General features: G+C 38.8%; 1 protein-coding gene across 1 annotated transcript in view; it reads left to right on the top strand.

The window, feature by feature from the left end:
* Positions 1-12,598, top strand: part of CLDN11 (claudin 11) — a 96,804-nt gene extending 84,206 nt beyond the window's left edge. The window contains exon 3 of the mRNA XM_069618765.1: positions 8,308-12,598. Coding sequence (XP_069474866.1) covers positions 8,308-8,543 — 236 coding nt within the window. The 3' untranslated portion in view covers positions 8,544-12,598. The remainder of the gene's footprint in view (positions 1-8,307) is intronic.
* Positions 12,599-13,494: the final 896 nt, after the last annotated feature.

The raw sequence follows: 13,494 nt of genomic DNA, 5'->3' as shown, positions 1-13,494 counted from the left end.
CAGTATCCAGTAAGTGCTTTAATCGTTGCACAGAACTTTTCATGCTCACCTCTCCTAGTGAAGTACCACACTGACTTTCTTCCCCATGCACAATATACTGTGATTCACCAAAAAGTATACCGTGCTTGTCCTTGCCTAATGTCCATGCTGTGCAGTCTCTTGCTCCTCCTGTGACTCACTAGCAAACTGAAATTGAAACGCTGGGCCTCATTACGAGGTGGGCGGTAAGGGGTTAATGGCGCCGGTAAAGGTGCTAAAGCCGTTAACCCCTTACCACCCTATTCCGAGGTCTGCTCGCATGACCTGCTAAGGACCAGGCGTCCTTAGCGGGTCCCGCAAGCAGCCCAGCATGCTAACAACAGGCCCGTCATTAATTGGCCCATTGTTAGCATGCTCCCCATTCCCATTGAGCCCTATGGGAGCTCAATGGGAATGGGGATGGTCCGGGTCTAGGTTCCGTGAATGGGAAACTACTGGGCCCTCCAAGGTCGGACTGGCCCGGTATTTCCCCAGTCAGGGAACCCGGACCCAGTACCCTGAATGGGGATAGCCATGCCGCAAATAGCGGCATGGCTACCTCTATTCTTGTAATGAGGCCCGCTGTCTTCCTTCCTGCAATCTACCCCAACCTATTATACTACAATGTTCACATCTGTGCATCATATTGTAAAACAGCACAAACCCTGAACTGTATGTTAACCCACCTGTTTGTTTGTCCACCCCACTGTGCTCCCACTGTTGTGAGCTTCTGTAATAAGCTCCTTAAATATAGCTGACCTGCCCTGACCCAGAACGCTGATCCCCTGACTCGATTAACCCAGTCCCAAACACAAGCTAGGAGCGATTGGGTGCTTGCACAACATGAAACCTCTCACTTCTTATACACAACCTCAGTTGGCCATCAAAGAGTCGCTACAAACTCTAAACAGAAACACTACCAACCCCCCTAGCTTACAGAAGCTGCAAATGGCATCTTCACTCCCTGACTCAGATACAATTCCTCCCACTAACTTTCTACTGAAACTACACTCCTTCACTCATCCACACACACCCGACAGGAATACTCTAGACTACCCTGAGCCTAGGATCATATCGCACACCCATCATGACACAATCCCATGCGCTTCCATCCTGAGAAACAAACACCTAGCCTCCCGTACACAATCTTCCACTAAAAAGTGTTTCTCGCCTACCTTGTCCGATACCAAAAGAAATCATTCTTCTTCCAGTTGAAAGCAGACATTCGCCAGACAATATGCATCACGCTGGTAGGAGCACTGATCCTATCCTGGATTGATTATTGTAACTCCCTGTTTGCAAGATCTAATGCCCAAAACTTGAGTTAATTACAAGTTGTGCAAACAATGCAATTAGAGCTGCACTCATTATACCCAAACATGAACATATCTCATTTACCAGACAGAACATCCACTGGCTCCCTGTCCATGATTGCATTAAATTCAAAATCCTCTCACTTACACACCAATACCTTTCCAACAACACCCCTGCTTACCAAGTCAACCAAATATCAAACACCCAGTCCAAAGACCCACCAGATCCACCTACACCATTCTAGTAACTATACCTAGATTTAGGCAACAGATAGCAGGCGGTGCCAGCTATCCAGTGTTTGCTCCCAGATTATGAAACTCCATGCCCATAGAATTAAGGACTGACCCATCTTTGTGGTCCTTCCGCAAAGGCCTTAAAACTTGGCTCTTCACCCAAGGCTGTAACTAACCAAAGTTTGGGCTCCCACAGGATGATAACACATTTCACTGCTCTTCTATTGATTGTATACCTTGCATGTCGTTACCTAATCACCTACTTCACGATGCGATCACTAACTCATGTAACGATTCACTGCATTAGCTGATCTGTAAATAATGTATGATATGGATGTAACCTGTAACTTTCTACCACTGTGTTGGACTGCATACAACTGTAACTTCATGCAACAAGATTCAATGGTAACCAATTTCTTAAGTTAAAAGTGTGTAGATGCCTTTGGGTTTTGTGTGCTATATAAATGACTAAATAAAATAAATAAATAAAGAGTACAAACAGAAATCTCAGATATGTGTTTCCGCCCTGTTTGGCATTATCAATGTGATGAGACTGTGGTGCAGAGATTTGCTCATTCTAATTAGAGAGGGAAAGAGTGTCAGGGACAACAGATTTACATCAGAATGTCTTTACTAATTTAGGGTGTAATAAAATGTTTTAACTTGGGTACATTTTTTTTTTTTTTTTAATATCGGTCAGCAATAAAATGTTTATGGCTATCTACCCAGAATGAAGAAGGACAAGTTACCGGTCTGTGGAAGGTCTACAAAAAGGTTTAGTTCTCTGTGCTATACGAAAGGAATCTGTAATCTAGTATGTGCTCTCCCTCATGTGGCCCCGAGTCCCATCTAGTGGAATAAAGGTACCAAAGGGATCCATTCCGTACTCAGTGTAAAAGCCCCTGCTGGAGCAATTGTAAAACCTAAGTCCGCAATGAAATATCGTTCACTAAGGGCTTAAATTACTTCACATTTAAAGTCGATTTTATTTAAATCAGCATCATATGCACAAGCTCATTAATGCACACAAAAATAATTGTATGTACCTAATATGCTTTAATATGGAAATAGATATGCAGCCATAGAAAATCAAATATCAGAATACATTATATTTGGACTGAAATATCATATGTTTCTCAATAATATATTTAAGCTGGTACATAAAAAATTGAGGAACATATCTCTAACTTTCTAAAAATATCATACACATATATTCATACATTAATTTGAGCTTTTTCTATAAACAATTTACCACATGTTATATTTCTGTACAATTTAATAATGTGTTCTTTTCAATAGTGGATCTTATTGTTGATAGACATACATATACCATGCATATTCACAGATTTCCCTCTTAAAAAAGAGGTATTCGTTCTTAAGGACTAACAGGTTGATGATATAACACACATGTCAACTATTTCTATACTTACAATTAATATTTATAGGCAATAGGTTTTGGCATGTAAATGGTGCTAATGCCTTCCTTAGGACCAATGGATTCACTTTAACATATAACAAACATGTAAACAATTCCTACACTTGCAAACAAGATTTATAAACAATACATTTTGGCATGCAAATAGTGATAATGCCTTACTCGTGACCAATGTATTCAGTTTTCAAAATAAATGAATATAATTATATGTATAGCTAGTTAGAAAATAAAATAGTCAAAGATGCAGATAGTTCTCAACAATCTATTCCCAAGTCTCCAATCATTAATCATGAGACTAAATTCGCTATCACTACCTTCTAATTAGATTACAATAAGAGTAGATAAACATAGAACATACTCCAAACAATTCAAAATGTGAACCTGTTCCTTTAACACAGATATCTTCATGTAAATGTCCCATAGATTCACACCATGTATCATATAATGACATTCGTTTCAATTTCCATTTCTTATTTCCAGTGCTGGTTTATGCCTTCTTTGCTGTAGTTCGACCATCTCGCTTTCAATGTTTCACTACAAATCATTAAAAATAGTTAAAATGAAAACATACTTTAATTTGCCAGTGGAATTATGTAATTGATTTTTATTAAAAGGGCATTTAGTGCAAAATGTATTTCACATGAATTGTTCTTATTTTCTATTAGTGAGAATTTTTTAAATAGAAATTCTTAATTTTGCTTTTGCCGAGTTAAAATGTCTTCCATAGTATGGGTCAATAGTTTCATGCTCACATGTACCCAGCTCCCTTTTCATAGGCACAAAGACATTCACATTATTTAGTATTTCATCTATAAAAGAAGCAATGGCCAGATATATAGTCTGTGCTCAATTTTCTTTTTTTACTTTATCATTATAAAGCCCCAATCTGATGTGTGTCAGAGAATGTTTTGGGACAGCGAGGTCCAGGTTGATTGCTTATAGTGGGAGGTTTTGGCCAACGTTCCCTGCCCAATGTGACTAAAAGCACCATATATCTGCTAGCTGACCAGTTACTACTGAAATAGCTTATCACTGAAAAATTATGAAGTGCGGTTTGTAAATGTTGGCCTCTTCTTTCAATGCCTGGGTTTATCTCTTGTGAACGTCTGAACCTCCAGGGGTACATTTAATAATAGTGTTCACATCTACTATGTATACCATTATTTCATTGTATGTTTATAGTTCTAATTCATACCAATAATCACATGTTGGGGAAAGTGATGTCCTTTTTGATAAAAGTGGGTGACTTCGGTTTGAACTATTCCCCTCTCTTAGCGATCTTTGCAGAGGTGGAAACATGATGTATGAGATTGAAATTTCATCCTGAGCCCCAATATAGTAAAGTCTTGGTTGAGCAGAGGAAACTGGTTAGATCAAATCTTAAAAAGCTAAAAACCGAAAAGTCTAACATTGTGTGCAGAAATGAAAAACAAAGAAAACAACGATACGAGAACTGGCTAATATCATTTGAAGTGATCAGATCCAAGGATGAGGCAGAGACGGTGATTAGAGTGATTTGTAAAATGAACTCAAAGGACACTTGGTCACTCATCAACAACACCACTGCTCAACAACAACTTCTTTTGAGTAATGGGTCTCAGAAATTCACTTGGCTGATCATTATACAAACGTGTTTGCTGTGATTGACAGAGATGTTAAAGGTATGAGCGAAAAATCCTTGAAGGTATGGTCATTTGTGTTTGAAAAAGATGACATCACAGATTTAAAATCAAAATTAAATTCCTCGCATGCACTAGGACCAGATGGTTTGACAAACTGCATGCTAAAAGCAGCCCCAGAGACACAGTTGGTATTCATGGTATCTTTGTTTAGCCAGATCATGAACATAGGAGATCTGCCTCCCTCCTGGACCACGTCCATCATAGTTCAAATTTGTAAGAAGGGAGACGGATCTGATCTCAGGAATTACAGACCAATTGCACTCTTGGACGTGCTGGGCAAGCTTTTTGCATCCATCCTGCTTAAAATATTTATGTCTTGGGTAAGCAAGGAAGACCACACTGATCCGAGGCAGATGAGTTTTACAAAAGGAGTTGGTACCAAACTCAATCTTTACCTGTTGATCGTCATAAAACTCCAAGCCATTAAGCAAAATCGAATTTATTTTTTGGCATTCATTGATCTACAACAGGCATTCCACAGTGTAAATAGAAATAATTTGTTCGGAATGAGCTACGATCCTTAAATTGACCAAGACTTGCTCCAAGCAATTCAAACCTTCCACACTAACACCTCAATACGAATCAGACTTAACAATCAGGTCATGCTATCTAGAGACATTAAAACTGAAAGAGGAGTTAAGCAAGGGTTCCCATTAGGGTCTGCACTCTCCAAACTGTATCTGTCAGACATTCATGTTTGTTTAAATCAGGCAAAATATTTTCCACCAAAGATCAATGGGCATCCCATTTCTTGACTAATCTACGCTGATGATCTGGTCCTGGTTGACCAGACCCAAATTGGGTTGCAGCGGAAATTGGACCAATTCCAAAAACATATGACTGACAATGATCTAGCAATAAACACAAAAAAATCAAACATTTTGGTCTGGGAACAATGAGCAGGAAACGTTGAACCACAGTTAGACAGAGGGTGGGACGAGAACATCTAGAGCATGTGGACTCCATATTTTATTTGGGAATTTGCTATAATAAGAGCATTAGCGAACAGGCTTGGGCGGTAGAACTCAAATCAAAAGGTAAATTGTTAGCCATACAGGGATCCATATTACATGCCGGATATTGCAAATTTACATTGATGCCCATGATAACAATTTACAACCAGAATGTTTTTCCCGTCTTAACATATGGAGCCGAGGCTGGTCTGAACCTATTGTGGAAAATGTAGAACACAATGGAGGGGCAGTTCTGGAGGAAGATCTTGGGTTTAACAAAAAGTCTCATAGTAGTGGCTATTAGATACACACAGGGTCTACAATCCTTGCACTCAGTTCTTCTTTGGAAAGCCTTTTTGCTGCTAAGGGAAATTTCCATGGCAGACTTGGCCCGCCCATATAACATATTATTGAAAGAGAAACACTCATGGCCCTTGATGAAGTGTCACGACAAATGCATGGCACATTTGCATGCTTTAGACATGTCCACCGGGACCCTAATAACCAACCGCTGTGCAGTCAAGCAGAAGCTGAAAAGGCAGTATTGGATAGAAATCCAGCGCCACAGAGTGCAACATGAAATGGTGCTAGCTCTATCACTTGAATCTCGATCAATGAATACTATGATTAGGTTCTTAATGAATAAAGGAATTACTGTCTGCCAGGAAACAGGGGGGTTGGGAAGATCCCAAATGTTGTTTCTGTAAAAAAAAAAAAAACAATAGAATGCACAAGACACTTGGATAACTTCTTCTACCACCCTCTCTGCAAAGATAACTTTATACTTAAAAGCACACGTTGATGATGAGCACATTGACTGTGAATGAGTGCTGCAGACTATTTTTGTTGGGAGAGAAACTGTCTCCTGTGTGTGCCGGTACGCATTTTTTGTATAAAGTTTTACATTTAAATTTACAAAATTGTGCGTGGTGGGGCTACTGGACCCCGGTATCCTCTTCTTTTTTTTCTTTATTTGTCTTTCCTTTTTCTTTTTAATCTGTGAAATATCTTAAAATGTGTTTCTACTGAAGGGCAATTATGAATTTAATTTGTCATATGTTTTAATACATGAAACGTTTGAAATAAACTAACCACAAAAAATATGTCCCTTTTATGCCCTGTGCACTGTCTCCATGCTTATCAGCTCACTAGGGACTGCAAAAGGGCTGCTATTTTGCAGAGCACAACTCTTTAATGCAGCATTCCCAGATTCTTGTCTATACTGGCATAATGGATCTAGGACTCAGTGAAAAGTTTTCTTTTGGGATTAAAACAACCTCTAATTTTGTTAACTGTCTTCATAAATGACTTTTGATATTTGTTTTTCCCAAGGTTCTTCCAATAAATCATCTGATTTCATGAAATAAGTTGTCAATCATGTTAATAAATAGTGATGTTACACTATTGAATTGAATTAGTGTCTATTGTTCTTTATTAATAATGAGTTTGGATTGGTAAGAGTGTCAGTGCACTGCAAAGACTGGAAGTGATCATGAGTAGGGTATACGATATTTGCATTTGTACACCGCCCCCATTTCAGCACATACATTCCCTTGTAAACAGTGTGACTTGTAGTCAGGCACTGGTGGTTTCAGAGTACTGCAAGTTATTTGGTGATCACATCCTCTGTCAAGCAATGTTTCCATGCATGGGTAACATTTCTCTAAGCATGACACTAACTTTAAGTTATCAAATACTTAAAATACAATAAAATATCCATACAATTAGCTATTTCTCACGTTTGGATAATTATTCTGTAATTGTTGCACACCTCACAAATACTGGCAAAAGCTTGTTGCTGTACACTATAAACCTGACACGGCAAAGTGCATCGGTGATGGTGAGCCAATTGAATCCATGCAATGTGGTAATCACCAGAAAAACTTGATATGATGTGTAAACAAACTGTTACTATAATCATTCAACTCTTCAGAGACAGCAGAAACATTAACATAGTCCTGCAGAATAAAATACTTTAAAAATCTGCATTCCTAAAGTGAAATATGGCTTCCCTTAATATGCAGTCAATGACCTCAAGTTATGTATACTCCACATAGCGTTTACTGCAAGTTTCAAAACAGTATACAGCAGTAATCAATTGTCACGTTTGCAAAAGAAAAAAACACACTTTTATCACGTCAAACTAACAACATGCTTGTACTAGAAAGTATCTATAAATCCCCCGTGGATCAGCTAACCCTGTCGAACGTTATTTATTTATATTGCATGTTAGTCTATTGTTATTGAACACCATTTTCCCACATAAGGGATGTCATCCAATGGGAAGCCTTCATTTGTTTTAAAAGATTCGTTTCTCATCCCAACACAATCATGGTGTATGCATTGACTACTACAAAGATTTGTCTAAGGTGGCTTGATTTTAAAACGTCTTGTCTGTGAAGTGTGCAAACATCCACCAGCCACTATTGTATGTAACAAATAGCATATGAACTTATATCTTAATGTTTTATGTTTGCAGATTAAATTCAGAGGCCCAACAAAATATTTTTCTTTACTTTCCATATTATTTTAATTGTCTACTATGAACAGTATCAGAGTGCTTATTTCATGAAGAATTGTGTTTTGTTGTGTTGAATCAACACGTTTTCGTTCCTGTGTTACCTTAGTGCAAAAATCACTGAATAGTTGTGTTACTTCTTATTTCTCCCCAGCACTTTGCGCCATTATTGCTACCATCTGGTTTCCTGTGTGCGCGCATCGCGAGTCCCAGATCGTGACTTTTGGCTACTCGCTATATTCCGGCTGGATTGGGGCTGCGCTTTCACTCCTGGGAGGCTCAATCGCTGCATGCTGTATGGGAGAGTCTCAGGCTTTCCTTGAGAATCGCTTCTACTACTCCTCTCAGGGATCCGGCTCACCAACGCACGCTAAGAGCGCAAACGTGTAAAGAACAATCCCTCGGACGAGCAAGAAGGCAGACTTTACAAAGATTCAATTTGATGTTTTCCTGATGGACTACTTAACTTATGTGCCTTCAGTTGTACTTTGTTTATTATGGAGTACCACACCTTCTACCAAATCCTGAAGCAGAAGATCAAGACACGTGCCTTATCACTACACACAAACCTGCTAAGAAGGGATTAGTCACCAGAAACCCTACAGTGCGTGTTTTTGAGAAATGTCTTTTTTTTTTAAAAGCATGAACATAGCATAGAAAATTAGATCCCTGGAGGCATACATTTTACTTATTATTTCCCATGTAAGTTGTCTCTATACATGTATGAGTTTTTGTGATTCTCAGTAAAATTGATCCACAATGTACAGTATGTTGTGCATTGTATTTGTATTTTAAGTGATACTTACTGGAGACCATTTTCAATGCAAGAGCTAAGCTATGATTTCAGGGTAGATGTTTGCCAGTTGAGATGATGTGTGTGCCCTGCAAGAAAATGTGCTTTCTTTGTTTACCAATTAGATATCTCATGACTGATAAACAATAGCAAGGAATTAGTGTGTCATGATGGATAGTTTAATTTGCTTGCCTTTACATTTCACTTTTGGCCACCACCCGGATGCAACAGTGCTTAGATGGGCCCCTACTGAGAGGTGTTGCAAGAACATGAGCAACTCTTTAGCTGATGTTGCATGTTGATATTGTTTACTGTGCCCCATTAAACTGAATATGAGTGCTTCTTCATGCTGCATCCGATCTCAGGTAAGTAAGGCCCCTCTGCTGTTAGTTTTGCAAACAGGTGTTCATCCCCTCTTGCCACTACAATGGCACCACTTAAACTTAGCCACAAGGTCTCAGCTCCACTATCTGAGTTGCTACACTGGCAGGTCAGAAGCAGCGACACAGGGCGTCCTTCAGAGCACGTCTGTGGTCCTTACTCATGACACTTAAACATAGCTCTTTTTGGACATATTCCAGACACATGCCATATCACCCCCACACAAAGTCAGCACTCTAAAATGACCAGTGACACATTTAAAGCATAGTGTGGACCCTCCAGTGGTAGCTTACAAATGGCAATTAACATAACATAACATATGCACTATTTTAACTGCTTTTACTGCAGCACAAATCGCTGCACATGTTGTCAAATGACAGAGCCATTCAGACCTCCAGTGCAATCTCATGCACCATCATTTCTGGCTTTTCTTAAGAATCCTGCAAATTCATCATCATTTAAGATTGCATAATTTACCAGGTCTGTTCTCCCTGAATTAAGTGGACAGTGCTAATGGTCGTATCTTACATGAAGGGGAAACTATAGAAGTAATTTATTTTAACAAAACTAGTTTAGACAAGCAATAGTTTAAATAGTGAATTGAGAATGTGTTATGTGCACAGTGATTTTGCCAATGGGGTATCCCTCATTTCCCATTACATATGTATCGTTGTATAAGTCTGGGAAATAGGTCAAAAGTTCATGAAAGAACACCGGATTCTAAATGAATTGGTATAATTAGGATTTCAGAAGCAAGGGGAATGAAAAGCTATGGTTTGTGAACTATCGAACAGGGGGGTCAGAAATCTGCATATTTGATATAACAGAGGAGGGAATTCACCAAGAAGGGGCATGTAATCCCACATTGCAATGGAAGTTCAGCATCTGAATTACATTCGTGTTGAGTTTGTGCACAACTCTTTAAATAGGGTGCACATGGATAACAATCTACAATGTGTGTTCTTCATTGTACAGTATCTAGGTACTTGGTTGGAGCAGCACTCGTCAAATAATCTACTGTCTGGGAGCCTGTTCCTCTGATGCTTAAATTCTCCACTTTCCAGAACATGTTAACACCCTTCCTTTCCATTACAAAAGGATAACCCGCGACAGATGTATGACAGTTGTACTTTGAAGCTCACAACAGAGTTTGTGGGACTCAACAGCCACCCCTTAGAAACACAGAAGATAGGTTGCCATGAATGAAAACAATCAGATGCTCAATTTTTGTTTTTTCCTGACACAATTGCTGTCTCAGTGTGAAGGAACTTATGTTGCACAATGGGGTTTAATGAACTTCAATGGGCCTAGACTCATCAAATCGGTAGTGTCTGACCTGGAGCACTGTAAACTCCATTCAACAAATGGGCTACCACAGAAACATGAAAGTGCTTGGTGAGCTGATTGTGTTGTTTTCGATAAAGCAGTTCCGGGTGAGGATGGAGTCACAGAAGGAAGCCGATTCTGGAAGGACAATCCTCAAAGAAGGTAAACAGTCAGCTCCACCCGGGGTACAGGAAGATGGGGATTTGAAAAAGTGGGCACAGGCTAGAGGGGGTGTGAACAGGCAAACTGCAAAGGGGGTTCACTCAGTACAGATAGGATAGGTGTGATGGGTAGGGTTGGAGTGGTTGCAAGTGTTGGGAGAAGGCTACTGTGAAAGTATGGGAAGACTCCCTACTAGACAGGACATTTGGGGCGATAGGACACAATGGGAAGGAATGGTGGTAATAGGTTCTGTGGAGAAGTCAAGCATCAGAGGAACAGGATCTCAGATAGCAAAGCATATGACCAGTGCTGCTTGAACACAGACACCTAGATCCTGCACAATTCAGAACACAAATTCTAGTTTCCTACACTCACTAAAGGAAGACTATCACACATTCCACACACAGTAACCAACATCTGCTTCACGGTGGATCTCACTATCATGGGGTTTTATGAACATGTGTACATGTTGCTCATAATTGGGTGCACGTCTCTTTCATTACCATTGGAAGATGTTGTCCTGTGATTTCAAAACATTCAGGGATGGTGCCATGACATAAACGTCATATGATGTAACCCTGTTTTCTGTCACTTCACGTGACATGTATTCGATTCATATGATGAGACTTTGCTTCTTGGTATGGACTAATTGTACTTATAGAGTCTTGCAAGCAGCACAAAGGTGCATTTACCAACAGTGGCATACCCTTTTCAAAGTTATAAAGAAAAAAAATTAGAACATTGCAATGTTGGATGTTCACTTATAGACAAAGCGATGGCAGAAGGCGTTAATGGCTGCTGTGCGTCTTCTGTCCAATTATTGCAATGGCTCTACTTTGAATGTCCTTGCTTTAAACAGACAATTCTACCCTTATTGGGTTGAATTTTTTTATAGCAGTCTTTACCGGCTGGTAGCATCCACTGGCCCTCACTGAAGTTAAGTTGGGCCACAGGCATTTCTCACCCAGTAATGACCCTCAGAATGCAGCACTTGTTGCTTAAGTAATAAACCTAATCCATAGAAACCGAATCCACGGTGCTACATACATTTTAGAGAAGGTGCAAAGCGGTGAGTACTTGGACATATCAGGCCAACAGATGCCCTAACGTGCCTTCTACCGTACATTGGAAATTCTCTGCTTTCTGATGCACCTTAATCATGGTATGTTTCGTTCAACATTTTCCAGATTAAAAATGGAAAATGTGTTTTATTTGGTTCAGAATAAAAGCAGAAGAGGTTCCTTTAAGACCTGACTTCAATTTGTCACCTAACCAGATGCAATAGTAAGGTTTTTTTTTTATCTGCCCAGTGGAGTTCGTTTTAATAGAAAAACACAAAATAACAAAACAATAACAAGAAGAATAGAAAAATAAAATCATTGTTCAATTCATAAAATGTCCTACAGCTTTTTTTTAATTACTTACATGTAAATACTATGTAAATTACTAGAAATCACCATACTCTTGTTAAATCCTGAGGTCATAGCCCACAGGGGTAATATTGTAGATAATGCTGTCATTTTTGTTATCTATTTTTGTAAATACAGAGTGCCAAATAATTACTCGCTTTAATTATTGTTTGCATCCTTTGCCATATAACATTTCGTTTTATTCGTTCTTGTGTGTTGCATTTAACCAATATGAACACATAATCTGAATTAAATTGGCATTTTAACAGATCTTATCCATTGAGTTAAGGACTATCTTTGTATCACATACTGTGTAAATTGCAAAGATGTGTGATGTTTTTCCAAGTAAAGTGCAATAAACAATTGAACATGTACTATTTTCCAGGTTTTGTTTTCCTTGTGTATGCGTTTGACCTTGGTTTCTACAAATAATTGACCACAATGGTATGCAAATTAGTTTGGTTTGTAATGCAACAACTGTGGCTACCTTTGTAGTCTTGTTACAGTTCCTGCGACCCTCTGCAAACGTGTTCTTTTCTCACTATTCATTACATACTACTACTTCATACTACAACAGCATTGTTACAGCACTGTCAAAAGCTCCCTAAATTCACTCTTTTTCAATATACTGCACATGTTCACTGAGCACCACCCTCAACTTCATTATTTTCATGTCGATCCATCCTATACAGAATTCTTCCAGGATGTCTGGCCATTGGGAAGAGAACATGCACACATACCCATATGCAAAAACATCCTTATGTACAAAACCAATTTCCATTCACATACCATATTCTTTAAATATTTTGCAAGAGTACCAGTGTTGTGGAGAGGAAACATTTTCTATGGAAACAAGAAAGAGGGTTGCCCTGAAACCACAATCAAATTAGAGAAGCGAGACATATTTTCCTTGCAACCTAATCAACAAGTTAACTGAATGTTTATATTTGGTTCATGGTTTCACACACTTCAATGTCAGGGTGACAGATGAGACAAATGAAATGAACACTAAGCCTAGTGTGCATTATGCACTTAGTAATTCATGCATACAACTCTTTAATCATAGACATATTGGACACATATAAATATCTATGAACATTATTATGCTCCCAATATTCTCTTTAATGTTATGAACAGAGGTCATGCACCCTCAGTAGTGCTAAATTTTACCTTCCCCTTTCTCAGAGGGCTATTTTGAAATAATATATGTGCTTATTGTAGGTTTTGTAAATGTGCTTTGATCAGTAAGATAAGTCCATTCTTCTTATTA

The sequence above is a fragment of the Ambystoma mexicanum genome, chromosome 10, assembly GCF_040938575.1.
Source record: "Ambystoma mexicanum isolate Mex_15411 chromosome 10, UKY_AmexF1_1, whole genome shotgun sequence".
In the NCBI taxonomy this organism is placed as follows: Eukaryota; Metazoa; Chordata; class Amphibia; order Caudata; family Ambystomatidae; genus Ambystoma; species Ambystoma mexicanum.
This window is presented reverse-complemented; position numbering and strand designations above follow the sequence as displayed.